The sequence below is a fragment of the Lutra lutra genome, chromosome 13 (assembly GCF_902655055.1).
Source record: "Lutra lutra chromosome 13, mLutLut1.2, whole genome shotgun sequence".
In the NCBI taxonomy this organism is placed as follows: Eukaryota; Metazoa; Chordata; class Mammalia; order Carnivora; family Mustelidae; genus Lutra; species Lutra lutra.
This window is the reverse complement of record NC_062290.1, coordinates 82,826,674-82,850,837: the sequence shown is the minus strand read 5'-3', so window position 1 is coordinate 82,850,837 and position 24,164 is coordinate 82,826,674. Positions and strand designations below refer to the sequence as shown.

The 24,164-nt window shown below is 49.4% G+C and overlaps 1 protein-coding gene across 4 annotated transcripts in view; it reads left to right on the top strand.

Moving 5' to 3' along the window:
* Positions 1 to 24,164, top strand: part of TTLL11 (tubulin tyrosine ligase like 11) — a 220,894-nt gene that overhangs the window by 189,031 nt on the left and 7,699 nt on the right. For all 4 annotated transcript variants that reach the window (XM_047700186.1, XM_047700185.1, XM_047700184.1 and 1 more), the window contains one exon: positions 1,012 to 1,118. In XM_047700186.1, the coding sequence (XP_047556142.1) occupies positions 1,012 to 1,118 (107 nt within the window). The remainder of the gene's footprint in view (positions 1 to 1,011; positions 1,119 to 24,164) is intronic.

Here is a 24,164-nt window from a genome sequence, read left to right as displayed (position 1 = left end):
AAACAAAACGAAACAAAACCAAGAGGGGAGGAGGAGGATTGCAAACATGCCTCTGTGCTCAGACAGGGAGCTGATGTGGGACTGAAAACCTGGTTATCTGAGCCTCTCTGCACTGGAGGAAATAAACTAGGGGAACTTCTGAACTCTGAGGCCGGCCTGTCCCTGACCCTGCCATTTCCAGATGACTCGCCAAAGTCAGGAATGAGCTCAGAGGGGCCCCACAGCACGGTGCCTCAGCCCATGCGCTCGTCTGCACTGGGAGTCTTGGGCTCACCGTGGCTGTTCGGGGCCCCTGTGACATCTCAGGGGACAGATTTAGATAGGAGCAGTGCAGGAACCTCGAGCCCCTGCCTGTAAGTTTGGGCCCAGGGACTCATCTGGTGAACATTCCAGCGGGGAATCACTTCTGGATGGCAGCGATGTCTTCTGTCTGAACTCATGACATGGCTGTTTTCTTTGGGTCCCCCAGCGAGCCATTGTCACCCGAAAGACACTGGTAAGAGAGCAGAGCACCCAGGTCCGGCTTTTCTTTCTCCTCCTAGAGACTCATGGATGCGGAGGTAAAGACAGGCTTAGGACAATTTCTGAAACATGGGATTCTCATTCCCCCTGGAGCAGGCAGAGACCTCCACCGGGAGGTGTTAGAAGAGGCCAAACACAGCGACTGTTTTGTAAGGATGGAACCTGAGGCTCAGGAATGGGAGATGGATTCTCCAGGGCCATCAGCTTCCAAGTGGCAGAGCCAGATTCAACTCAAGACGTGCCGTCCTCAAGTCCTTGCTCTTTCCAGCCTTCTAGAATTGACCAAATGACAGTAAACCCACATGATCTAACCTTCGATTACATTTTCGGCCTTCTTTCCCACCTCCCCAGCCGTATGCCCATCACTAATTCCAGCTGTGGGAAGGCGGGGCCTCCAGGCAGGACCCCCAGCCCAGGGAAGGCGGGGAGGCAAACGGAAGAGGCCATGCCACCTTCTAGCAGTAATATGTCCCCTCCTGTCTTTGGCAGGAACTGCAAACTCAGCAGCAGCAGCTTGTCCATGGCGGCTGTGGACATCCTCTACATTGACATCACAAGGAGGTGGAACTCCATGACGCTGGACCAGCGGGACTCGGGTAGGCACCTGAGGACTGGCCTCCACCCTGTCTAGTGGGAGTCCAGAGGGTAGGCGGGACCCTTTGGGTTTTTTCTTGTTCAGGGTCAAGTTGGGGAAAGAGGAGGGTTACCCTGTCAGCTCTAGACATCGCTAGAGGGATTGAGCTGAACTTGAATTCAGGAGCCTGAATTCCTCTACCAAGGCTGTGCCCACTCAAATTCGAATGCCACCATTAGAATTCCTTGTTTCTGCCTAAGGCTTTGATTATACTCGCTTAATCGTTCATGTGCTCATCTCTTAGCACACATGTACTAGCGTGTGCTGGGCCAGGCCCGGGATAGATGGGAGCGAGGAGCACTTGGCTCTCACTCACTGTAGACCAGGGAGGCAGAGGAGAGCCCAGAGCTGGCATGCCATGCTGTGTGCTGGTGTGGAGGGGGGCGCAGGGAGGGGAGCCCTGTGGAGGAGATCCTGTGGAGGGAGGCCTGAAGAAGACTTCTTGGAGAAGGGTGAGTGGGATAAACCAGTGAACAGGGCAGCATGGACCCCTCCGGCAGGCGTGGTCTGGCCGAGACACGGACACAGGTGGAAGGCTCAGATAACCCCCAAGAAACTTGGAGGGGCTGGAGCAGGAGGGGAAGGGAGAAGGGGCAGTGATGGGCTTGCTAGAGCCATCCAGGCCTTGAATCCACATAGAAGAGTTTGCTCTTGATCCCCTAAATTATGGCGGGGTGGGTGTGGGGAAGGTGAAGGGTTCCGTTAGAAGGATCCACCTTGGGGTGAATGCATTTCTGATCTTCTTCCTCACACAGTGTTTTTCCAAAAAGGCATAATAACTGTACCTGACATTTGTATAGCTCATCATAAAATTACGCCGTGCTTCCGTGCATAGTCCTCATTAAACGTCCCCGTGAGCTAGTGCACTAGGTATCAGCGTTTGAATTTCACAGACGGTAAACTGTAGCTCAGGCGACGGGGTGCCCAGGCTTCCCTCCCCTGGGCTGCCTCCTGGCCAAAGGGACACCAGGCAGGAGGGGGCGCCTCGGCGAGCAGCTTTCTCCTGTGATCTGTGGGGAGGTCAAGAAATCAGAGCTTGGGAGACCCAGATTACCATTGACTGTGCCATTTTCTACCCATGTGAGCTTAGAAAGCCATTCTGCCTCCTGTCTCCGCTTCCTCTTCCTTAAATGGGGCCAACCGTACCTGCTCGCCAGGGGTGCCCTGTGGTCTCTGTGTCCGTGGGTAGGAATGTGGGAATGTGGACCCTTGCTGGCAATACAAAGCGACTCATCTTATCAGTGGGCGGGGCTTGGGGAGAACCCCGGGGGGCGGGTCTGTGTGAGCGTGAGGGGATCCCTGTCACATCCCGCCCCCCGACGAATGGGTTACAGCTTTTGACCGCAGAGATCATCATCTTTTAAATAATGATGCCACCGGCTGCCGGTGGTTGGGCAAGTCCTACGCGTGAGCTCTCCGCCGGGTGCTTCGTGGGCGCAGCCCTGGCTGGAATTCTGGAAGGAGGTAGAATCACCTCCTCGCAGAGAGGAGGCTGAGGTTCGGCCTTAGGTGGCGGGCGTGGCTGTCACACCAAGCTGCCACCGCTCCCCTTGCGGGCTGCTTGATCCTGCGAGGGGTCCTGGGGTAGGATGACCACCCAGCTCCCTACGGTTCTCCTTCCGGGAATGCAAAAGCGAACCTCAGGGAACACCGGTAGGCACCGAGTCAACAAGGTGACTTCCACCGCGTGTCTGTGGGCGGAGCGCCCTCGCAGCCCTCCCTGGCAACCAGGAGCGGCTGGAGATGGCGCGTCTTCCGAATCAGGCAGATTAATTATCATCTCGAGGACGGAAGGCGCTCACATGACAGTTGAGCAGCGCGCTTTTTGCTGACGCCTTCAGAAAGCGAAGAAGTGTTTGCTCTGTGAGTTGAATGCAGGGAGTCCTCGCAGGATCCTGTGGAGGGGGCCGGGAGAGGGGGTGGGGGTGGCGGCGGAATTATTAAATATTGAAATTGATCAGGAGTAGCAGCAGGAAGCTATTTATCATGTTTTATTGCTGCAAACTAGCATTACCATCTGGCCCATTGTTAATTCTGAATAGCTTTTCATGTTTTGTTTGCCTCTTAAATTGCTCTCTGTAAGCGGAATCCACAGGGGCTGTCCACAGCACAGGCTCTGGTGAGGTTTTCTGGGGTCTGCCGGGATCTCTGCGTCCTGCTGACCAAGCGAAAGCGATGAGAATAATACCAGTTTTTAGCACCTACTGACAGGCGAATCCAGGGCTGGGATCTCCCAGGCCTGTGGCCATGCCCTGGTCATCAGTCCTTAGCAGCAACTGGGATTTCGAGATCCCCTCCCATCTCCTGGCTGGTTCTCACCCCAGACCTTCCTGGTGGGTGATTGTATCCCATTTCACAGATGAGCATCCTGAGGTTCCAAGAGCGAGTGACTTATCTAAAATCTTACAGCTAGTGAGTAGCAGAGGCCCCCATGTGAAGTCAAGCCTCCTGCCTCCTGGCCCAGGATGCTGTCCCCTATCCAGCACCGCCCCCCCTCCCCCAGCAGTGGTGTTCATTTGAGTGACCGGGGAGGGAGCGGGGCTGGTAAGGCAGGGAGGTGAAAGGTCAACTCATAGAGCGCAGGGCCTCTGGGAAGATGGAACTGGAGTGGGAGGTTGGTTGCCTGGTGTGAGCGCCTGTCTCCCCTGACGTCATCCTCAGAGTTTAACTCCTGTTTCCATGGCTCCTGAAATGAAATCACAGACTTGGGGGTGTGGGGTACAGATAGTGAGGGCTGGGCATTACAGCCAGAGAGGAGAAGCCTGTCTGTGCCCAGGGTCTCAGGGACTACTACTGTCTGGCAGCTGGCAAAGAACAGGGGCCCCGTTCTTGCTAACTGAGAAGGCTGGTCTGACACCCCGATTCTCAAGGATAAGGTGCTTCTGAAGTCAGCCACATTCTTGGGAGCATTTGGGAAGCTCCCGAATAGCACAAAAGGACATTTGTGGTTGAGGGGTGGTTTTTCCTTTGGGTGAGGCTCAGCAGAAAGAACCAGACAGTCCTCCTTCCTTCCCTCCATGGTGCCGAGCCAAAGGATTCTCGTGCTCTCAGTTCCAGCTAAGTCCTGGCCAGAGCTGTGGAAGCCCAGTCAGATGGGAGCAGCTTTACCTATCCCAGAGCTGCCGTGGGGCTGACAAGAGAGTAGACAGAAGAGAGATAGAACTGGGCTGTCATTCTCAGAGGGCACACATTCACTCATTCAACAAACAGGTAATGAACATGTTAGCAGGTATTGGGCTGATGGGAATATAAATTATTTACAGATCCTACCCTTGAGAAAAAAAGTAATAGAGACCATTTACTGCACATTTACTATGTGACAGAAATACAAAAGGCTTGTTATGAATTCTCCCATTTACTTCTCACACAGCCCTGTGAGATAAGAGTTTTTCTCCCATTTGACAGACAAGAAGCCCGAGGCTTCAAGAGGTGAATTTAAACAGGTGTGTCAAGTACATCAGTGGGGACCCTGGGATTTGAACCAAAAACCGTCTGCATTCAGAGCCGTTTGCCTTTTCATTATACCCAGTGTCTCTAGCCACACAAATGAAAAGGACACACAGTTGACAGTTGTCGTAGGGTATGGCCAGAACCCCCCTAGGGGAAGCAACAAAGGAGGGGCGCTGTGAGGGTAAGAAAAAGAACATTTACAAAGCCCTTAGCATGGTGTGCATCCCAGAAAAGTCACTCTCTATGAGTTCGGTACCCCTGAAGGCTGGCACAGGGCCAGAGCTAGCATCTTGCTCAATGCCCAGTGAATGTTTGATGAGCAGATAAATAATGATAAAATATGTCCTGCATCCCCAAAACAGGGTGTTCTGAGAGTGAGGGCCACGGCTTATGGTGGAGGTGGTCTCACTGACAGAGTCTCCCTTTCTGCTCCTTAACGTCCTGCAGAAAACACCAGCCTGTTTGGCTAAGAGCATCACCCTACACCCAGCACCAGCTGTGTCTAACTGCTCTGGCAAGGTCCCCTTTCTGGAAGCCAGCCCAGACCTCCCTTCCTCCCTTGTGAGGCTTCAGCAGCTGCTGAAGGGTTAACCCAATTCCTGATGTCTGAAACCTTAATGAAACCTGCATGGGGAGACCCTACTATTTAAGGGGAAAAAGAAAAACAGTGTTTAGAAAGATAAGTGAGAAAAAAAAAATCAAAACTAGTATATAAAAAAAAAGATTTCACATCATGAACTCTAAATCTCAGACCATTCTTTTAAGCAGCCTTGTTTTCTATCTTTTTTTTTTTTTTTTTTTTTTTTTTTTTGCCCAGAGTTCAAGGGCACAAAACTGGATTAATCATAATCCTTGGTTCATTGAGAGCCTTCCAGCCCCATCCACCCATAACCTGCTTTTATCTAGTCAGCTTTTTAAATTAGTAATTTTTAAATAATGTAATAAGCATCCACGACTCACCACCTAAAAGGAAAGCTAGGACTTGACAATAACCCACGCCCAGCAGGTGGCTCTCCCCCAGCACCAGCCCATTCCCCGCCTCTTTCCACCCACAGGACCCTCGTCTGGATCCTGCACTTCTCAGTCCCTAGATAGTCTCGCTGCTTCTCTGTTAGAATGTCAACCACTACTTAGGAGCGTCATGGAATTTAGCAATACGCAATCTCACACTGCTCCGGGAGGCCAGCGTAATCAGCATTAAAATAAATAAATAAAGATTTCAATTTGCAATTCTAGAATTTCTAGCAGAACGGAAATCTAAAATGCAGGTCTTCTCAGCCAAACTGAGGTCTGGTAGCCCTGTCATTGCCCAGAATCAAATGAAGGAACAAATGTGCCAGAGAAGATGCAGTCATTTCATGTAAATTGCACACTCACAAGCACCTCCTTATCATTGAGACTTTGCTCTCAACTCTTCCCAGAGTGGAATTTCACTTCTCTGTGCTAGAGACGAGAACAGCATCAAGATTAGGCAATAAAAGGTAGTATTACTGCGTCATCTATGAGAGGCCAACATTTCACTGGCAAAGGGAACATTTGAGCCCAGCACCTGGACATCATGTCCATCTAACACACAACCGACATCTGGAATCTGTCCCAGTAATCAATGGAACATGATTGCAAAGCAAGAGAACATGGATTGAAGGGTCTTTCCCACCCCCACCCCCGCTTCTCCACCCATTCAAGCACGCATGCGCGCACACACCCCTTGCTTGCAGAGGGAAATCTAGGAGTGGCATCGTTTAATGTCTGATACATCCTGCATTTCTTCTGCTGCCTGAAGAATGCCTGAGCTACATGGGCCCCCTTCCTGGGGCTGCCTGAGTTTGAGCGGCACTATAACCGAAGCCACAGGCTCCGGGATCCAACAGACCTGGCCTCGAATCCGAATCTGAGCTCTGCAACTTGCTAGCAGGTTACATAACTCCCTTGGAGCCTCACGTTCTTCCTCTGCAAAATGGAGATAGTAATAGTGCCCACCTCCTAAAAACAGTACCTGGATGAAGTGAGACAGAGCACACGAAGCGCTCAGAGCAGGGGTGGCCATGGCACGGCTCAGGAAGGGGCTGCCCCTGCCACGGTCACATGCATGGGTCTTGCTGCGCTCCTTTCTCCAGAAATGCTTCCCACACCTGCTCATGCCCAGGGCTCCATAGGTGCTGGGACCGGAGGAAGTGCCTTCCTGCCCGGTCTGTGACTGTAAACCACCTGGTGCCTCACTGCCATCGCCTCCCATTTCCTCGCCCCTGAGTCCTACACCACACTGCGGGGTGGTGTGGCGGGGAAGAGGGGGCGCGCGGTGGGTGCTGTGAGACTGGGGAGGGCTAGAGGCTGTTAGCCAGTCTCCCTGCACACCTCCTGTGGTCTCCCATGGCTGGCTCTGGCCATTCCTTCACGTGCCTGCTCTCACACTGGGGGTGCTCGCTGCAGTGGCCCCCAGCCCTCCCTCTGCGTCATGTCTCCATGCGAAGCCCACCAGCAGCTACCTGCAGGCACTGGTCTAAGACCCCATTGCTAGGGTAGAGGGTCTGCATGAGGGAGGGCCTCGCAGACTAGAACTCCCTCCCCTGCAGCCGCCACCACTCTCACTAGCCCCCCACTCACTCATTCCAGCTGGGGTAGCCGCCACCTTCGAGGGCCTCCATGAGGCTCCTTACCTCTGCTGGAAACTCCTCCCCTTGCACCACTACCGCCCAGGCCATCTCCATAAGGAGAACCTCTTAACAACACCGATCGCAGCCACCTAAATGCCGTGGAATGAGTGTGGCCTCTGCCCTTTAAGCTAGACTTAACTTCCGTGAAGCCGAGCGCTATGCCCGGCACATAGTAGGTGTTCTGCAAACGTGTCAGAGGAGCTCAGATCACACCCTGACGATCAGCGGCGCCCGTGGGTGTCTGAGTCTTATGACTGTCTCTCACCAAATTTCCTTAGTCGACTTATGCAAATCAGGTGCCTCCTATACTTTCATCAGCTGGAATGAGCCCCAACTAAAATGTATTTGGTTAACGATGTACTGAAATATTTAAAAGTATTTTTACTTGGTGTTTAACAAAGCCTGGCTTATACATATACATGGACGGCCCCCTCCCTCTGAGATCGGGGAGGCGGTGGATCATTCGGCGGGCTCCATGCCGCGCCTCTTGCAACGTGTCTGGCGCAAGCGACATTCTTCAGCCTTGGATTTTCTTGAAGTCAGATGGTCTGGACGTGCGCCCTACACGCTTACAAAATAGTCAGCATCAGAATCATCCTTAATAAAGGCAAGCGAGCCGGCAGAGAGGCCCGAGCACCCTCTGCCTCGCACAGACCCCTGAGGGCCTGCCGCCTCCTGGGCTGCATATTCTGGAATCACTTCTCCCCTCCGCAAGGGCTGCCAGGAGCCCCCGTGTCCCGGGCACCCATTCGTCATCCTTTCCACCGTCACCTCTGGGGTGAAGGGAACAGGCTGTCTGTCCACTGAGCTGGTCTGCCCCGCCGGACCCTCAAAACTCACAAAAAGGGAAAAGCAGAATGATATTTTATGCGGCGCCCCCCCTTCTTTGCTTGTGCCTGTTGCTTACCACTGTGGACCTTGCAGGGATAGCCACGGTGGGAGGGAGGTTGTCAGGGAAGTGGGAGCCCCCGAGTCATGTGGCCTGCGGTCCCATGGCGACACCCCCCAGCTGGCAGCCCTTTGAGGGGACACTTCAGCTCTGCGAGCCTCAGTTTCCTTTAAAAGGGGGCTGATGACATCCACCTTGGGTTGTTTTAAGGATTTAGTGAGGAAGTGTATGCCTGGCTCAAACAAGTGTTTGTCAGTCGGTCTGTCTGTCTGTTTGAAGCACTGTCGAGGTTCCTGATGTTTGTGTGTGCTTTACAGATTACAAAGCACTCTCCCCGTCCTCTTGGGTCTCCTGGTGAGCTGGGTCTTATTCCCATGAACCCATTCTCAGAAAAGGAAACTGAGGCTTGAGGGGATGGGGCAGAGCGGGATGGGGGGTGGAGCAGAGCGGGAACCCTGTCCCCAGCCTCTGCCTTGTGCTGCCTAGGAAGTGACAACAGTCACAGCCACATGAAGGTGGAAGGACCCTGCCAATCCCCAAATGTCCCCAGGCCCAAGACCCTGATTCAGTGACCCAGGCATCCCTAAGGGTTGGGCAGAGCTATGTTTGGTCCCCAGTCTTGGCTCAAGGAGACATTGGCTGTGACAGACACATCTAGGGGGCTTCTCCCCCAGGCAGCCCCCCTCTGCTCCTCCTCCCACCAGAGACTCCCCTGTTCGCATACACTCTACTGTCACAAATATGGCACAGAAGCACCCCACAGCCCTGCTACTTAGAGTTGAGGAAATGAGGACTGGCCAGGTTAAGGGCCACCTCCAATGGTGCCCAGCTAGTATGAAGAATTTATGAGAATATTGAGCAGATAGTACAGAGAATTCCCATCTGTCCCCCTACATTGTCCACTCTTATATCTTGTATGACTGTATATATATTAGTGAATAAATATCAATACGTTATTAAAGTCCATAGTTTACATTAAAGTTGATGCTGTGTTTTCTATGTGTTTTGACAAGTGCGTAATATAATTTCCCCAGCTTTATAGGACCATACAGAATAGTATCATGGCCCTAAAAATCCCCGGTGTCCCACCTATTCATCCTCGCTCACCCTACACCCCTGACAACGTTCTACTGTGTCCTTAGCTTTGCCTTTTCCTGAACGTCACACGATGGGAATTGTACCGTGCCTGCCTTTTCAGACTGGCTTCTTTCACTTAGCAGCATGCATTTAAGGGTCTTCCGTGTCTTTTTGTTACTCGATCGCTCAGTTCTTTATATTTCTGAGCAGTAGTCTGCTGAATGGTTATATCACAGCTCGCCAATCCTTTCACCTATTGAAGAATATCTTGGTTGCTTCCAAACTTTGGCAATTATGAATAAAGCTATTATAAACATTTGTGTGCAGGCTTTGTGTGGACATGAGCCTTCAGCACAAGTGGGCAAATACCTAGGAATGTGATTGCTCAATCATGTAGTAAGACTGTGTTTAGCTTTGTAAGAAACTGCCAAACTTTCAAAGTGGCTGTACCCTTTCATGTTTCCGTGAACAATGAACAAGACTGCCTTGTCAGCATTTAGTATTGTCAGGCTTTGGATTTAGCCATTGTAATGGGAGGGTAGTGGTGTTTCGTTGTTTTCATTTGCATTTCCCTAAAGACATAAGAGATTGAGTATCTTTCCATTTACTTATTTGCTTTCTGTACATTTTCTTTGGTGCGATGTCCATTCAGATCTTTTGCTTGTGTTTCAATTGGGCCATTGGGTTGCTTTCTTCCATATTGTTGAGTTTTAAGAGTTCTTTGTATATTTTAGATACAAATCCTTTATCAAATATGTCTTTTGGAAGGGTTTTCTCCCAGCATGTGGCTTATCTTTTGAATTTCATAACAGTGTCTTTTGCAGAGCAGTTCTTGATTTCATTAAAGCCTAACGTCATTTTTATTTTTTGGTGTTTTTTGTTTTTTTGTTTTCGTTTTTTTGTTTTTGTTTTTTTTTTTTTTTTTTTTTTGCTTTCATGGATCTTGCTTTTGGTGTTGTATCTCAAAATGCATAACCAAATCCAAGGCCCCCTAGATTTTTTCCTATACTCTCTTCTAGAAGTTTTATAGTTTTGTATTTTACATTTAGGTCTATGATATATTTTGAGTTAATTTTTGTGAAAGGTACAAAGTCTGTGTCTAGATTTGGCGGGGGAGGGTGATGGATATGGATGTCCAATTATTTCAGCACCATTTGTTGAAATGACTAGTTGTCCCCTCCCCCAATTGAACGGGCATTGCTCCTTTGTCAAAGATTAGTTGATTACATTTGTGTAAGTCTATTTCTGGACTCTCTATTCTGTTCCATTGATCTATTTATATGTTCTTTTGCTAGTAGGATGTTGGTTTTTTGGTTTCTTTAAAAGATTTTATTTATTTATTTGACAGATAGAGAAAGCACGAGCGGGGGGGCTCGGGGGGGTGTTGTAGAGGGCAAGGGAGAAGTAGACACCCCACCGAGCAGGGAGTCTATTCGGGACTTGATCCTGGGACCCTGAGATCATGACCTGAGCCAAAATCAAGAGTCAGACACTTAACGGAATGAGTCACCCAGGAGCCCCCCATATAAGTTTTAGATTCACTTTAATATCCACAAAATGACTTGCTGAGATTTTAATTTGGAATGTGTTGACTTACATACCTTTTCTTTTCCTGTCTTACTGTATTAACCAAGACTCCCAGTACAATGCTGAAAAGAAGATGTGAGAAGGGGACATCCTTGCCTTGTTCTCAGTCTTAGGGGGAAAGCATCTAGTTTCTCTCCACTAAGTATGATCTTAGCTGTGGGCTTTTTAAAAAAAATAGATATTCTTTATCAAGTGAACAAAATTTGTTTAGAGGATGTTTTTCTTTTAAATAATGACTGGGTATTTGATTTTGTCAAATGTTTCTCCTGGATCTATCAGTATGATCATATGATTTTTCTTCTTTGGTTTACTGATGTAATAGATTACATTAATTGATTACTGAGTATTGAAACAGCCTTGCACACTTGGAATAAATCCCATTGGCAATGGTGTGTAATTCTTTTTATACATTATTAAGTTTCATTTGCTAAAATTTTATTGAGGATTTTTGTATTCATGTTCATGAGACCTATTATTCTATAGTTTTCCTTTCTAATAATGCCATTATCTATTATTAGGGTAATGCTGGTTTCATAAAACAGAATTGGGAGGGTAGTGGTATTTCATTGTTTTCATTTGCATTTCCCAAAAGACATAAGATATTGAGTATCTTTCCATTTACTTATTTGCTTTCTCTTATACCTTCTTCAGTGCAATGTCCATTCAGATCTTTTGCCTGTATTTCAGTTTTCCCTCTGCTTTTATATCCCAGAAGAAATTGTAGAGAATTAGTATAATTTCTTTCTTAAATGTTTGGTAGAATTCACCAGTGAAACCATCAGGGACTACTGCTTTCTTTTTTGAAAGGTTGTTAATTATTGATTCGATTTCTTTAATAGACATAATTCTATTCAGATTATCTGTTTCTCTTTATGTGAGTTATGGTAAATTGTGTCTCTCGAGGAATTAGTCCACTTCATCTAAGTTACCAAATTTGTAGGCAGAGTTATTAATAATATTCCTTTACTATCATTTTTTTTTTTTTAGAGAGGGTGGGAGAGAGAGAGAGAATTTTAAGCAGGCTCCACACCCAGTACAGCACACACAGAGCCCAACATGGGGTTCAGTCTCACATACCTAAGATCATGACCTGAGCTGAAATCAAGAGTTAGATGCCTAACTGGCTGATCCCCCTGGGCGCCCCTCCTTTATTATCCTTTTTAATGTCCATTGGATCAGTAGTGATTACCCTTCTTTCATTTCTGATATTAGTAGTTATTAATTACCAATTAGTAGTCTAGTAATCTGCTCCTTTTTTCTCTAGCCTGGCTAAGGTTTATCAATTTCATTGATGTCTTCACAGACTAAATTTTGCTTTCATTGACTTTTTCTATTAATTTCCTGTTTTAATTTCATTGATTTGTGCTCTTATTTTTATTATTCCTTCTCATCTGCTTACTTTGTGTTTATTTAGCTCTTCTTTTTCTAGTTTCCCAAGGTGGAAGCTTAGATGATTGATTCTAGATCTTTTATCTTCTCTAATAGGTGCATTCTAGATCTTTTATTTTCTCTAATATGTGCATTCAATGCTATAAATTTCCCTCTAAACACAGCTTTCACTGCACCCTACAGAATTCAGTAAGTTCTATTTTCATTTTCATTGAGTTCAAATATTTTAAAATTTCTCTTGATACTTCCTTTTGGACCCATATGTTGTTTGGACATGTACTATTTTATCTTCAAATATTTGGGGACTTTCCAGCTATCTCTCTGTTACTAATTTTTGGTTTAATACCACTGTGGTCTGAGAGCATACTTTGCATGATTTCTGTTCTTTTATATTTGTCAAGGTGTTTAATGGCCCAGAATGTAGTCTACTTTTATGAATGCTCCATGTGAACTGAAAAGAATGTGTATTCTGCTCTTGTAAGATGAAGTATTTTTCACACGTCAATTAGATCCAGTTGATTGATGGTGCTGTTCAATCCAACTATATCCTTACCAATTTTCTGCCTGCTGAATCTGTCAATTACTGAGAGAGGGGTGTTAAAATCTCCAACTTAATAGTAGATTTGTCTATTTTCCCTTGCAATTCTATCTGTTTTACCTCACATATTTTGACACTCTGTTTTTAGCTACATACATTCTAAGGATCATTATGACTTCTTGGAGAATTGACCCCTTTATCATCATGCAATGCCCACCTTTATCCCTGATAATTTTCTCTGTTCTGCAGCCTGCTTCATCTGAAATTAATTTACCTACTCCTACTTTCTTTGGTTAGTGACATATCTTTCTCTTTCCCTTCACTTTTTATTTATGTCTTTATGTTCAAAGAGGGTTTCTTATAAACAACATAGAATTGGATTTTGTTTTTTATGTACTCTAACAATCTCTGTCTTTTTTTTTTTAAGATTTTATTTATTTATTTGACAGACAGAGATCACAAGTAGGCAGAAAGGCAGGCAGAGAGAGAGGAAGGGAAGCAGGCTCCCTGCCGAGCGGAGAACCCGATGCGGGGCTTGATCCCAGGACCCCGGGATCATGACCCGAGCCGAAGGCAGAGGCTTTAACCCACTGAGCCACCCAGGTGCCCCACAATCTCTGTCTTTTAATTGACCTATTTAAACCATTCACATTTAAAGCAGTTATTGGTATGAATTCTTTACATATTTGGTAGAATTCACCAGTGAAGCCATGTGGCCCTAGAGTTTTGTTTGTTGGATTTTGATGACTGATTCAATCTCCTTACTAGTACTCAGTCTGCTCAGAATTTCTGTTTCATCATTATTTAGTCCTGGGAAGTTGTATGTTTCAAGAAACATATCCATTTCTTCTCTGTCATCAAAGACACTGTTCCTGGACATTCTCCTTTTCTTCATTCTTTCTCTTTGCATTTTAGTTTGTGACATTTCAATTGACATGTCTTCAGGCTCACTGACTCTTTCCTCGGCTCTGTCTGGTCTACAGATGAGTCCACCAGGGGCATTCTTTATTTCTGTTTTGGTGTTTTTTATTTCCAACATTTTTTTTTATTCTTTCTTAGAGTTTCCCTCTCTCTCCTTATGTTACCCATCTGTTCTAGAATGTTGTCTACTCCCTCCATTAGAGCCCTTAACATGTTATTCATCATTATTTTTAATTCTCCATTGCATGACTCCAACATTGTGTCATAGCTGTGTCTACTTGTGATGCTTGCTTTGTCTCTACAGACACATTTTTTTTTTTCTTGTCTTTTGGCAGATCTCAGAATTTTTTGTTTAAAGCCAGACATGGTAGATCAGGTAGTAGGAACTGAGGTAATGCAGCTCTCAGTGAGAAGCTTTATATTGACCCAACTAGAAGCTGGGTTCTAATGTTTGCTGTAGCTGTAGGTGCTAGAAGCTTTAGTTTCCTTGGTTTTATTTTCTCTCTCTCTGGTCCTTGGGATTTCCTTAAAAAAAAAAACTCCTTCTTGAACAGAGTCTTGGTCTTGGAGCTGTCAATTGTTATCCAGTGTTGTTACATTGGAGCCCTTTTGATGTAGCAGGAAGTACTGGAGAGATAGAGCATTTGCTAATCTTGTGACTAAATCTCAATTTCTTAGTGGGCTTGAGTCTCTGGACTGTGACATCCAGAAGTGTTTCTTAGGCTTTTTTTTTTTTTTCCTACCCTTCTGTGAGAGAGGAAGGCTGAAAGGGTTGGAGTTGTCTAAATGCCCTTCGCTAGGGTCAGATAAGCCTCTGGGAAACTAGTCTCCTTTGAGGTCAGTATTGTTTTATGGAGAACATTCAGAGCATATTTCAAAAAGATTACTTCCCCACACACACCCTGTGCCTGAAGCTTGTGGAGTTTTTCTCCAATCACCACTTTGAGAACCCAGTGGGTCTCTGGGGATAAAACCCACAGAAGTGTGGAGAACCCCTAAGACAGGGTCCCACACTCAGCCTCTAGCAATTCCTCAATCACCAATGAAGCATTCCTACCAGTTACTGTCTCCAGCAGCCACTGCTCCTGGTAAGCTGACCTTGGCTATGATTCTCTGTTTTCACATGTCTGTCCCATTTTCAGGATGGCACTTTGCCCTGTGACCTCAATTCTCTGATGGACATAAGGAAAGTCATTGGTTTTCAGTTTGCTCATCTTTTTTCTTATTGTGAGGATGGGAGTGATGACTTCCAAGCTCTTTCTATGTCAGTGCTGAAGCTTGAAGTGCTCTATATACATTTTACACTTTTCACATCAATCTGGAGAGTTACTCTTTCTATTCCAAGTTATAGAGAAGAGACCCAAGGCTCAGAGAGGTTAAGTAATGTGCCCAGGGTCACTCAGCTAATGAGTGGCAGAGCCAAAATTCTTTGTCTTCTAATTCTAATGTTTTTTGAGGAACTACCAATCCCAAGCATTCCAGAAATATTTAATATATAGGCCTTTTCAAGATTTTCCATGAATTCTTGGTGAAATCTGGACTTGGTCATTTAACCTGAGAATGAAATGAGAGTCTTATGATCCACCTGACCAGTCTCTGTCTCTAGCCAAGAAAATGACCAAGTTAGCCAAGATAGAGCCTTATCCAGCCCAAGGTCCCCCATCTCTCACATGGGTCCAACTTCAGTATTCACTGGTAGCATCCTCCAATGTGTGTTTACTGCCATAGAATCATAGTGTTTAAAACTAGAAATGCCCGAGAGATCACCTACCAACACCTTTGCTTTACAGGTGAGACCCTGAATCCTAGGGCCTCTGAGACCCTGGTAAGTTAATGGGAGAGCCACCTGCCATCCATTGGCTCACTACCTTGCTCTTTTTCCTAGATCTTTCTAGGAATTAAGTTACACATTTATTTTTGAGATGGCCAATATATGACATGCAATGAAACCTACACTCTGCCCCATCCTTTGCCACATGGGAGAGGGGAAAAGGCAGACAGCATACCCGTGGGCTGCCCTGCACCTCACTGGGAGATTTGGGACTTCTCGTAGTCAAGTGTGTCAGCCTTCATTAAGTCTACACTGAGGTCTAGGTAGACCAGTGGTTCTCAATGGGGAGTTGACTTTGTACCTCCTCCCATGGCCCTGAGGGCATTTGGTCATGTCTGGAGGTGTTTTTGGTTATCACAACTAGGGAAGGAGGAAAGTTGCTATTGGCCTCTAGTGGGCAGAGGCCAAGGATGCTTCTTAACATTCTGCATTACATGGGACAGATTCCCCAACAAAGCATTTTTTAGCCCCAAATGTGGAGAGTATCGAGGTTGAGAAAGCCTGAGATAATGCATACCCACTCAGAGTCTCCACGATGGCTCTCTGCTTACTTGAAATAGACACTTTTCCCTTTGGCTTCCCTTAAAGACAGCTACTGCGCCAGGGGAGCAGTTCCCCGTGCCCGCCCACCCAACCCCACCCCCCGCCCCAATGCTCCTAGGAGGCAGCTGCCAACCAACGCAGGGTGGGAAAGGGTGTGCACCTGAACTGTTCTGCGAGACCTTACATGACTGAGGTGCTTTCTTCTTGGTAGCAGGTGGGTGTCTCTGCCCACACTTCCCCACTGATCACGTCTGTGAAGGGAGGAGGAAGCCTTATGTAAGCGCAGCCTCATACAACCTTCTGTCATTCTGGCACTCCAGGCCTTGGGAACACCCTCCCTCCCTCCGCAAGTCTCAGGGGAACATGGCTCTGTTCTGAACCCGCCCTACAGGGTCTGCTGGCCAGCTGCCTCGTCATCCCCTGCCACCCCAGCCCCTCATCGGAGCTCCACTCCCCTCCCACATACCCCATGCAGCAGCAGCTGCATGGGCTACTCTGAGACAGACCAGCAGGCTTCATTTCGGGCCTCTGCTCCTGCTTTTCTCCCTGCCTGTAGTAGCCTTCCCTTCCTTGACCATCTAGACAATGCCTACCCGAGACCCTCCTGACCCTCCTTTGCAGAGCCTCCATCCAGGCCCGTCTCCCTGCTTCCCTGCCAACCAGCCCGCTTAGTCCTGTGTTCTGTCCCCTGTCGGCACAGTCCTCTAGAAGGCCTCCCCTTGCTTGATGGGGTTTGTGGACATCTATATCCCTCTCCACCCGGCCCCAGTGGATGCCAAGCCCATGCCTGATTCGCCTCTAGGGCCCAGGGCTTAGTGCCGTGAAAATTTATTGAAAGGATGAGTAAATAAGTGAATAAATGAAGGAAAGAATAGACAGATGGAATGTCCCTGCTCCTTATCCTCAGAGTGGCCACTTCCCCGACCCTCATGGCTCCCTGTCGCTCACCCAGTTACCTAGACACAGGACACGTGACCTCAGCTCTGCCTCTTCTGCCACTCACGCTATATGATCTCTAGCAAGTCACTTGCTGTCTACACTCGCGCACCCATGGTAACCAGTTATGACACTGTCAGTATATAGCACCAGCTATGACACTGTAGGTGTATAGCAGATAGTAGAACCCCAACCCAGTTCAGGACCCCCACAGTCCTCCATTTGTGGTGGCCCCGACTGGCCGCCAGACAGCACTGCTCCTGAGCACGAGCACAGTGAAAGAAATTAGTTTCTTGCACTAATAAAATTACCTTCTCTAAAGAAGGTAATTTGCATGTTAATGTTTTGGGTAATTCTGTGCAGCTCCAGTGCCCTCGGGGCTGCAATTTCTCTCTGACAAAGTGATAAAAATAAACTCCCGCATAAAAGAGCATTTCTCTTCTCTCTCATTTGCGCTCGGAAGTGACATTCTTAATGTGAGTCAAGCTGAAACCCACTTCGCAATCTTGTTTTTGACACTGATCTGCCTGTCAGTGACAGGCTGGCTCCCCAGAGTTCCACAGAGGGGTCTCCCCTTAAGGACCAGGCTGGATCCTCCTGGCAAGGGGGCGCCCCCACTCCCAAGGCTCCAGACTCTGGTCTTCCTTAAATTCCAAAAAGTGCAGCCCGTTAACTGGAGGGCAAACATGGGGCACAGGGAAGAGCGCTGCCTTCGGTGAGTGAGTTAGCGTGACTTGCCCGTCCCACCCAAGAGTGCCCATTCTTGGGAAACAAATACAATGGATGGAGAGTCCAACACTGCCCTCCAGGATGGCAGACGGTTCGCCTGCCAGACTTGGCCTCTCTGATCACCTAGAGACAAGAAACAAAGAAGCTCAGATTTTGGGGTGTCCTCATGTGCCCAGCCCAGGACCGGCCCCTTACATCTGTATTCTCTCACTGAAACCCCACAAGAGCTGGGCAGGGTGGATAGAAACTGAGGCTCCCAGAAGTGAAGGGAATGAGCCAAGGTCACCTAGCAGCACAGAAGAGACAGACCCTGACTGAACATGGGCCTGTGTGTGTGCTTGCAGCATGCTGTCCGTGCCCAAGCGGTGGGAGAGGAGGAGAGAATTAGCATTCGCCGGACACCTACTTTTGCCATGCGTTATGCGTCTATATTGCAATCAGTCTACTAACGTTAGTGACCGCGTGTGCGGTGACCTGTAGGACTCCCCGGTCTCGTGGCCCCCTGACAGTCTGGTAGCGGAGGCAGACAGAGATTAAACATAGAAACACAGAAATAAGCCCGTATTTACATGTGCTGAGCTCTGTGAGATAAAATAACTAAGTTTCAAGGAGACTAGCGGAGGAGACCTAATTTATGTAAAGGAGGTGTTTCAGGGACATCTGTCCGTAAGAGCATCGCAGCTGAGGTCGAAGTTCTAAGGGGGGGTGAAGACTTGAGGGAAAGAATGTTCCAGCAGAGGGAACGATAAATGACAAAAGCTCTGAGGTGGGAGAGGGTGCGGCAGGTTCTAGGGAACAGAAGCTGGCAGAGGGTGGGGGGTGCACACAGGCTGAGAGGGGGCTCTGGCACGAGGGGGTGGGGCGGCTGCAGAAGAGGGCGGGGCCAGATCTTGCTGCGGCTTCTAGCAGGTTAAGGAAGCGGCTGTTGCTCTGCATGCTCTCGGGGAGATGACAGCAGAGTACGTGTTTCTGAAAGCTCATTCTGGAGGCTGTGTTGGAAGGGGCAGTGCTGGAAGCGGGGAGACCAGTGAGGACGTCGCTGGGAGTCCAGGGGAGCCTGGCCTTGGTGGGGGTGGTTGGCGATGGTGGAGAGGGATGGGAGCTGTGGGAGAGGAGTTTCAAAAATGGCTCTCCGACTTCTGGGTTGAGCAGTGAGGTGGGTGGAGATAGTATTTATTGAAATGGTACAAATTAAGGCAAAGCAGGGTGGAGAGGGAAGACGGGGAGAGCCATTTCTAACAGGCTCTTTGAGATGCTAATGAGATAGCCCGGTGGCAGAAAAGCCGTCCGCCTTGGAGCTCGGGATTGGAGCATTGATTCCTGGCAGGTATTTTAAAGCCTAGGGAATGAATGACAGGAAGAGAGAGCCCTGGGCCCAGGCAGAGAGCCCTGCAGGACCCCACACCCACAAACCAGAGAAGAGCCAGCAGAACACTGGACCCCTGAGTCCGGAGTTGCTAGAAGGATAAAAAGAAAAGCCAGAAAGTGGGGCATCCGAGAAGTATGGAGAACACACTTTAAGGAGGGAGGCTTCCCCACTGACTGATGCCCAGAGGGAGCTAGGAAGGGGAACGGAAGGTACCCAGGCTTTTCTCAGGAAAGGTTCTAGTAGAGGGGAAGGGGATGGAAGCCCACCCATGGGGGGTACACAACATCCCCGTGGGCAGTTTGGCTGATGTGGAACCGGAGCTAGGAAGGTGAGCTGCAATGTCAAGCCTTTAAATAGTGTGTTTGATGGCCTTTGGGCCCAGTTCATGAGAAGGGAAGAAAGTGCTGGGGGCCGGAGGGGAGAGGGGTCCAGGCACAGACTCCAGACCACCCAGCTCTCTCCCATAGGTGTTCTGCGGGCTTTCCTGCCTCTCCTGCAATTCTCTGCTGCTTCCTCTGTGTTCTGACCCTATCTGCTCCCCAGCGCGCGCGCGCGCACGCGCACACACACACACACACACACACACACTCACTCACTCACTTCGCCCTCTGCTCTGGACAGCAAACATGCCCCCTAGAGCCAGGCTGCCGTGGGGACGAAGAGTTAGATTTGCTCTCTGAAAAGGGAGATCTGTGGGGGCTTGGCACATTTCAACATGGTGAGAAGGGGGTCTCCTGGGAGATAATACGCATCCCACCTCTAGAGAAGACCAAATGGGGGCCAGATGCCCATTGTTAGCAATGCCAGGGAGGACAACCATGGCTCGGAATCTCACCAGGGACCTGCAGATAGAAAGTACCAGCAACAATTGGGCTTCTGTGGGACTTGGGATCCCTCCCTGCCTCTCTGAGTAGGGCTGATGAGACCTGATTCACAGAGCCCGGGTGTGAGTCCCACACTGCAGGCGGTGGGACTCTGCCTGGACGTCTGTACCTCGGTGCACCCCAGAAGCCCACAGCGCCCAGCTAACAGAACCCAAGACAAAAGCATTTGCTCTGTCATGAAATACTGGTGAACCCCCTCAAGAGTTATAAATGCGTCTACCACCCAGATTTTGTCTTGAGGATGAAAGGAGAGGCGTCCCTAGGGAGCTCGCCACAGTGCCTGGTACATACCAAGCACGACTCCTACTAGTTCTTATTATTTTGAGTGTCATTGTCCTGTGAGGGCCTAGACTGCATTAGCTCTGAAATCCTTTCCAAGCCAGAGGTATTGACCACTTGCTGAGGAATGAGTGTTGGGCCTCAGAAGGTTCTTCTGGAGCCGTTAATCCCACCAGAAATGTCTGGAATCGCTCCATGGCGTTGCAGAAAGTGGAGCTGGGTCCTGTAGCCCCACCGCCCCGCCAGTGACTCAGGGGCTTGTGTCTGTCGCAGTGGAGTTGGGTGACGCTGGCTGGGACTGGAGCGGGACCTGGGGCCACTCCACACCGTCCAGCAGTGTGACCTGTGCCGGACGAAATGATGGAGAAGCTGCTTTCGACGTTGGTTGTGTTTGTTACTCGGGTGTCACAGGCTCCTGGCGATAATGATTTTCCTGCAAGGTCTATTTATGGTTCATTCCTGACACTTACTAATTTTTCCATCCAGACAAGGACAAAGGTGATGGTGACTTGCCGCCGCTGTAGTGCGTAAATACAGTGATTGGGTGCATGCCATTCTGTTCTCGAGCTGTTCGCTGCGGGGAGCGGTGGGAGTGAGGCGGCGCTCTCCTTCTTCCCCGAAAGGACGGGCCTTCTGGAGGTTTCCATCTGGTTTGGGGAGAGGCAATGCAGAACAGTAGTGGGAACCTCAGAAAGACCACTGACCAACAGTGTGACTCTGGGCAGGGGGCAGGACCACTCAGGTTTGCCATGAGATTATAGGAGCGCGCAGGGAGAATGCACATGTGCATCCCAGTAGGCAGGGTGCCCCCAATAAATGATTTTTGTCACTACCATTTTTTAAAACAGTCAGAAGCCACCATCCCTCCCCATGCTTCTGGAGTCCCAGGAAATCACCCAGTTTGCAGAAGGGGAAACTGAGGCCTGAAGAGGGGAGGTGATTATTCCAAAGCCCCGCAGGGCAGAGACCATTTTGAGAACCCGTCTCCTGACCCCCTTCGTGACTTGTCCTCCCTGCCAGCCCAGCCAGTCTGCTCGTTTACTCCACAAACAACTGTTGAGCACCTGCACTAGGGCTGCTGGATGTGGAGGTGAAGACAGCTTGGCCTCATGACATTCTAGTGTGGACACAAGCAGTCAGCTGTCCACCACCAAAGAAGCAAATGAAGTCAATGTCATGAGAGTAGGGCAGGACACGTGGGGAGGGCACAGAAATCCAGGTGGGGACGTAGCCTGAGGCTTTGGCACTGCTGTTACTAAGCGCCCCGTTGGGCTTCCTCTGGGCGGGACCTTGTAAAAGCCATTTGGCAAACTTCACAGATGCAGAAACAGAGGTCTGGGGAGGTGAAGCCACTTGCTGAAGACAAGGCTGAGAGTACACGGCACAGCTGGACCCAGACCAGTGCATCTGACCCCCAGTCACTGTCCCATGAGCCCGATGCTGTCTTGTGGGAAATGCCCCAGTTCCATCTCCCCATGTGGAGTCCTTCGAGACCCCAGCGCTGGCCTGCAGAGACCACGCTCACGTCTAGGGGGATGGTGTGGCTGCAGACCCTGTGTGGCAGGGAACCAGGCTGCAAGGTGAGGTGCCCTAAGAATGGAGGGGAGGTTCTGGTGATTCATAACCTTGGAGCTGGTGCAGGCTTCCCAGACAGCCCTTGTGGGGAACATGCCACCCCCCAGATGGGAATCGCTGAGCTCATTCCAGTCCAGATCATTCAGCTTTATTTCCTACCGACGATTCCAAACAGAAAGCCCGTATACTTACACCATTAGACTTTCACTATCAGGCAAACACATCTGTTCTAGGTGGGTCATAAGAAAGATGGAAAGGCTAGGGAGAGAGGAGGAACTGGCAGGTGGCTGGCCTCGCCCAGCACACCAGTACCTTGAAATGGAATTATAGCAAGGAAGCTCGGGCATTTTTGAGAGGGAAACAGTATCTCCTACTCAGTCAGAGTTAATATCCCCGGCTGTATGCAATGATTTGGATTTAATTATATCATCGACGCAAACGTGTTCTGCGAACTGTAAAAGAATACGTAAGTGTCACGTTAAGAAGGCGCGATGCAGGACAAGCACCGGGGGTCTGAGCATCAGGGAGGCATGGGTTTAATGCTGCCCTGTCCACCTGTGGGAGCCACTTGGCTTCTCTGGGCCTGCACTCCTCGTGCCTGTCGCAGCGTCATTTTCTGAACAAGACGCGGGGAACCAGATGAACACACGGAGATGCTCTGTCAACGGGCAAGGTGTTGTTGCTGATTCCGTCCGTGGGCCCCAGAATGGAGAATGGGATCGTGGGAGAGCGGCCGCCAGCACTCTCATTAAGTCCTGTGTGCGAGGACCCCTCCCTATGGGTAGGGACCCGAGGTCTTTTGAGGCCAGAAGGAGCCCGTGGGCCCACCCTCACCCTCCCTGGCTGACGGAATGACGCTATGTTCTGTCAGGGGCTGCGTCCCCATGTGCAAGTGACGGTCTTGGGTGGGAGACATGCATATGGCCACATCCGGAATGTTTCAAAGGCTGCTTTCTCCAGCAACACCCGTCAACCCAAATAAAGTTGCAAAAAATACTCAACAGGCCTGGGAGGCAAGTGGGCAAAGCCTGTTGGCAGGGACCCTCGGATCTTCGCCCTCCTGCTGACATCCGGCCGAGATGGGTGGGGTCCGGGCCTCCGCCACTGCCAGGCAGGCGTCATCTCTTCCTTCTCAAGGACCCGAAGGAATCTGAAGGCTCTCAAAGCAGCTAGGGAGTAAAGAAGTTTCGAGAACAGTCCCTGTTCCTTCCAGCTTCCAGCTGTGTGACTTTGACAAATCTCTTGAGTGTAAAATGGGATTGGTAGGGACACCCGCTGCGTAGGGCTCCTGTGGGATTAAATAATGCACTTGAAGCCTTTAATTCAGGGCCTGGCCCCTAATGAGGGCTCCATAATTATTAACCAGTGTTGTTCATTGTCACTGCATTTACGGTGACAGGTCACTACAGTAATGTTACCAAAGAGACACCTCCAATTCCAAGTGAGAGCCACGAGGGGTTTCTCAGGGAGCTGACAGGGGGCAGGGAAGAGGGGGAAGGTCTCTTCTATTTCCCCTCAATGGCTCAGGTGATCCCTAAGGCTCAGGTGGTGGTAAGGGAGAGTGTCTCCAAGGGCTGGGGGAGCCGTAGCAGAACCGAGAAGTCGGGAGGCTACGGAATTGTTAAGACCCTAATCCCCAGTGTGACTGTACTTGGCGCCAGGGCCTCTAAGGAAGTAACTGAGTTTAAAGGAGGTCCTAAGGACAGGGCCCTGATCCAAAGGGCTGGTGTCCTTATGAGAAGAGACGCCAGAGAGCCGGTTCGCTCTCTGTCGGGGCCATCTGAGGACGCAGCGAGAAGGCAGCCGTCTGCACGCGGGAAGAGAGCTCTCACCAGAGCTCAAACCTGCTGGCAGCCTGAACTTGGACTGTCAGCCTCCAAACTGTGAGAAGACTCAGTCTATGCTGTTTAAGCCGCCCAGGCTCCGGCAGATGCGGTATACAGCAGTCCAAGCAGACGAAGACGGCAAGGAGGGGCGGGCAGTGGGGTTTCAGAGAACAAAGTTTGTTCTGGGCCTCTCCCGTGGTTCTCAAATACCCACAGCAGGGCTAGCCCAGTACTAGGCTTCTCAGAGAGCACGCTCTTCACTTCTTTATTCCACTGCCTCCTCGAGAGCCTTTAAGGGGATGGCCAAGATGGAGCGTTGACCCAGAGTTGCCTGATCACCCATGGTGCAGAATTACCCACACTGTAGTTACCAGTGCAGTTTCAGGGCCCTCATGGCCCATTCACAATCCCCAGGAGATGGGAACAGGAACCTGGATTTCAGGCAAGGTCCCCAGGTTATTTTATGTTAAAAATGTTTGAAAACCACAGGCCTTGAGGGGAAGGCCTGTCCTCCTCTGGTGTGAGAGGCCC